We start from the raw sequence: 3,935 nt of genomic DNA, 5'->3' as shown, positions 1-3,935 counted from the left end.
CATTAGCACCTCTAGTAATATATTTACAAAGAAAAATGGTGACGTGTTCAATACTTATTTTACCCGCTGTATGTAAAACTGATTGAGCTGAGCCACTGTTGTCGACAGTCAGTTAGCTGTGGTGGCCATCTTGAATAAAAGTGAGTTGTAGATGTACATCCAGTGATTTCTGAAAGTTTCAATAAAGTGTGTTGTGAGTTATAAAGACGAGGGAGGAAACCATTTGCTTAAAGACAGACACACAAACACACACAGACCAAATCATTATCGAGCCAGCAGGGGAGTGAGGAAAACATAAAACAGCAGCATATGCTTTTTACCTTTGATTGTCTGTTGTCGCAGCTATCAGGTAATGGAGTTTGAAAATCTCCCATCATCCACTATGAAAGCTTAATCAGATGAAAGCAGCCAGGGAGGCGTTTCTCATCATCAGTTTAAAGCTACAATGATTCGCACCTATTTTCTGATTGCCACCCATTATACCTCCACGAGCACGTTGTGTTCATTGCCTGTGACAAATTTACTTCAAAGGAAGCCTCCATCATGACCCATTTTTTTCCCACCCGGTCCACCAACAGCTGCGATTCTGTCCAACAAGGCACAAAGCTGGAGTTTTCCCAYGAGTCTCTGTGCATTGAAAGCTGCTAAAGCAAAGGGAGAGTCCRTAGTGGAGATCTGCAGCAGCTACATCAGGCAGATTTGGAGCTAATCACTTCAAATGTTGCYAACGTCATCAGTTGGAAGATTAGTCCGCCATAAAGAAACTTATTAAAAGCACAAAATAGTTAAGAGACGTGATGAAAAAAAAAAATAAATAAAAAAATAAACAGAAGGGTGGTAAAAGAAATGTATGAAGAGAAGCACCTCGCTTTTCATAAAAAATATATTATAAATGAGTCATGCTGGTTTTCTTTTATCCCTCCTTGTTAAGTCCCAAGGTCCATTCACAAAAAAAGAAAAACGGGAAACACAGAAAAAGCAACCTAACCGAAGGTCTTCCTCAAAACCCTGTTTGGCTGAAACACATCAAAACTGCAGCACTGTGAGAAAAATTACATTTGAGGTGTGAAGGATTATGATTGAAAAGCTGGGCTTTTTAAATGAAACTAAACCATTTCCCTCCACTGCATCTGTGCGGTGGCAATAATCTTTGATATTGGTGACGAGAATGTTGTTTTGCTGACAGAGTTTTCAGATGAATAGGAAAAACGTACCAACCAGAAATATTAAGCTCCTTTATTGAGTTAAAACTYGGGCTGCACAACATTAAACGAGCCAATATAAAATATTAATGCTGAGTTCTGGAAGGACAATATCAGTTTAAATAAAGTCACATTGTTCTCACTGTTTTCTTTTCCTTCCAAAACAATGTTTCACAACACTCAGACGGTACAGAATCCATCTCATTGGCCAGATTATTTGATTGACATGCAGATTATAAATGCAAACCACTTGATATTGATGAATATAATTTGACAAATTGTGTTACCCCAATAAATTCTATTCCACTTTCAGAAGAAAACCTCCACAGTGCATGTTCTTAATACTACCCCTGGCAAAAAGTATGGAATCACCAGTCTTGGATGAGCACTCGTTCAGACATTTCATTCTGTAAAACAAACTCAGATAAAAAAAAACATGATACAATAATAAGGTCATTCCAAAGTGCAACTTGWTGGCTTTCAGGAACACTCAAAGAAATGAAGAGAAAACATTGTGGAAGTCAGTGAATGTTACTTTTATTGACCAAGCACAGGGAAAAAATATGAAATCACTCAATTTTGAGGAAAAAGTATGGAATCATGAAAACCAGATAAACAAAAGACCATTCAAAATATGTATGTATCATGTTTTTGAACTGAGTTTGTGTTATAGAATGAAATGTCTGAATGAGTGCTCATCCAAGATTCCATACTTTTTGCCAGGGGTTGTAGAACAAGTTCAGATTGTACAGATTAAGATTACCAAGGCATGTACCTAATCTTTACCCCCCCAGTGAAAAGAGTGCTGGAGCATCAGTTCGTCAAAGAGCTCACACAATGAGACTAACTCATTCTCACAGCTGCAGCTCTTTGAGAGTCACCACTGTGCAAAGGACAATTAAACCAGCTCACACAAAACTTCCATCCCAGAATATTCCTTCTTCGAGGCAGAGTACCATGCTGTAAAATTACAACTAAAAAAATTGCCCAAAAATGACTCAAACGGGTGATTGGATATTGTCCCCAAAACTTCAAGACTTGCAGGAGATAAACTAGCTCCAATAGCAAAACAAAACAAAACAAAAAAAAAAAAGCCACAAGAAAGAGACCTACTTTGGAAGAATCTGCTTTGTTGGACTAGTTTAGAAATCTAAAGCAATCTAAGATGCTGCACGCTCCAATGACAGAAACAAAAACCAGGCAGTCACTGCAGGGAATGGAACATGTTTCCTTACCTAGCGCCATCTCTGTGATGCTCATTTGGCTCTCGGAAGGGAAAAGGATTTTTGGCGGCTTGTCAGTCACGGGAGCTGTGAGGAAAAAAAAAGAAAAGAAAAAAACAACAGAAAGAGAGCGAGCATTAAAAATACTGCTTGTTTTGCTCTGTGAACTGCAGGAAATATGATTTATTCATTAAAGGCAGCAATCAGAACAGCATTAAAACAGGAAGAGAACAAATCTAATATTTAAAGAGAGGACAGAAAAGGAATAAATGAATAAATCTACCCCCAAACTGGTCCACTTAACTGTTTGTGTAAACAATTTTATTGATTGGCATGGATACGTAACCTTCGGCAACATAACCTAAAATAAAACTCCTTCCTTTACCCGCTGCTATGGGAACAGAGATTAAATAGTTGTTTTGGGGAGGTTTGGCTTGATAACTCCATTCATAATTTCACTGATGATGAAACAATAATAACAATCATGTACAAAAGGATTTAAAAGTGGATCACAGTTCCATTAGAAAACCTTTTACAAAGCACCACCTCTAATTAGACAGCTGCTAAGGAACCAAGCTGTGTTCTGAGAGGCTCCTCGTTAGTTGTCCCTAAATGCTTTAAGTCTTCAAAGTAAATGGTAAATGGACTGTACTTGTATAGTGTCTTTCTATCCATCCAGGATACTCAGAGTGCTTCACACTACAATCTGTGTCCTCATTTACCCATTCACACAGCACTCTGTAAGGTCTCTACAAAGCTAACATGTACAATCATCTATGGAGACTAATCAGTGCCAATCACATTCATACACTGATGGGACACACATCAGAGGCATTAGGGGTGAAGTGTCTTGCCCAAGGACACAACAACTGACACAGCTGGACAGGGGAATCGAACCAGCAACCTTCCAGTTCCAGAACAACTTCCCTAACTACACCGCCACAGCCGCCCTAAAGTTCCTAAAGTTACTCAAAGTGGCATCAGAGAAGTTTTCTGTTTCTGTGTGTCTTCAGCAAAATGAGTTGGGTCTGCACTGCAGCAGTGTTCACTGCTCCAATCACTAAAAACCTTCTAAAACCTGGATTTTAAAGGGGCAATATCATGTAAAATCTAGTTCTTTGAGTTTTATATCATGTTATAATGTCATACTCTCATAAAAAAAAACATGCCCAAAGCCTTGCTTTGACTCATTCATGCATGTTTGAGAAATCCTGCAGTGTTTTTAGGAAGCCATGCTGAGGAGCAAAACGACAGGTGGGGACCAGAAACAACTTTTGGCACCAGAAACGCCCCTGGGACGTGTCTTTAAGCCGAGCTTCCTCATGGCGGAGCACAACTCCCCACCCCACACCCACCGCCCATGACTCCTGCAGGCTCTTGGGTGAAACTGAAAGTGAAACTGAAAGTGTCTGGTAGCACTACTTCTCACTCAGTGAAACTCTTTTCAGATTAAAAATACCCTTGAGGAAATGTATTTTCAGATGCCAAGTGAGCTGCATCATGACCCCCC

General features: G+C 39.4%; 1 protein-coding gene across 2 annotated transcripts in view; it reads right to left on the bottom strand.

Annotated features, from left to right (window-relative positions):
- LOC106521336 (interleukin-1 receptor accessory protein-like 1) overlaps positions 1 to 3,935 on the bottom strand; it is a 362,538-nt gene that overhangs the window by 148,635 nt on the left and 209,968 nt on the right. For both annotated transcript variants that reach the window (XM_014013871.1, XM_014013872.1), the window contains exon 6: positions 2,438 to 2,512. In XM_014013871.1, the coding sequence (XP_013869325.1) occupies positions 2,438 to 2,512 (75 nt within the window). The remainder of the gene's footprint in view (positions 1 to 2,437; positions 2,513 to 3,935) is intronic.

Source organism: Austrofundulus limnaeus, unplaced genomic scaffold (assembly GCF_001266775.1).
Source record: "Austrofundulus limnaeus strain Quisiro unplaced genomic scaffold, Austrofundulus_limnaeus-1.0 Scaffold107, whole genome shotgun sequence".
Taxonomy (NCBI): Eukaryota; Metazoa; Chordata; class Actinopteri; order Cyprinodontiformes; family Rivulidae; genus Austrofundulus; species Austrofundulus limnaeus.
This window is presented reverse-complemented; position numbering and strand designations above follow the sequence as displayed.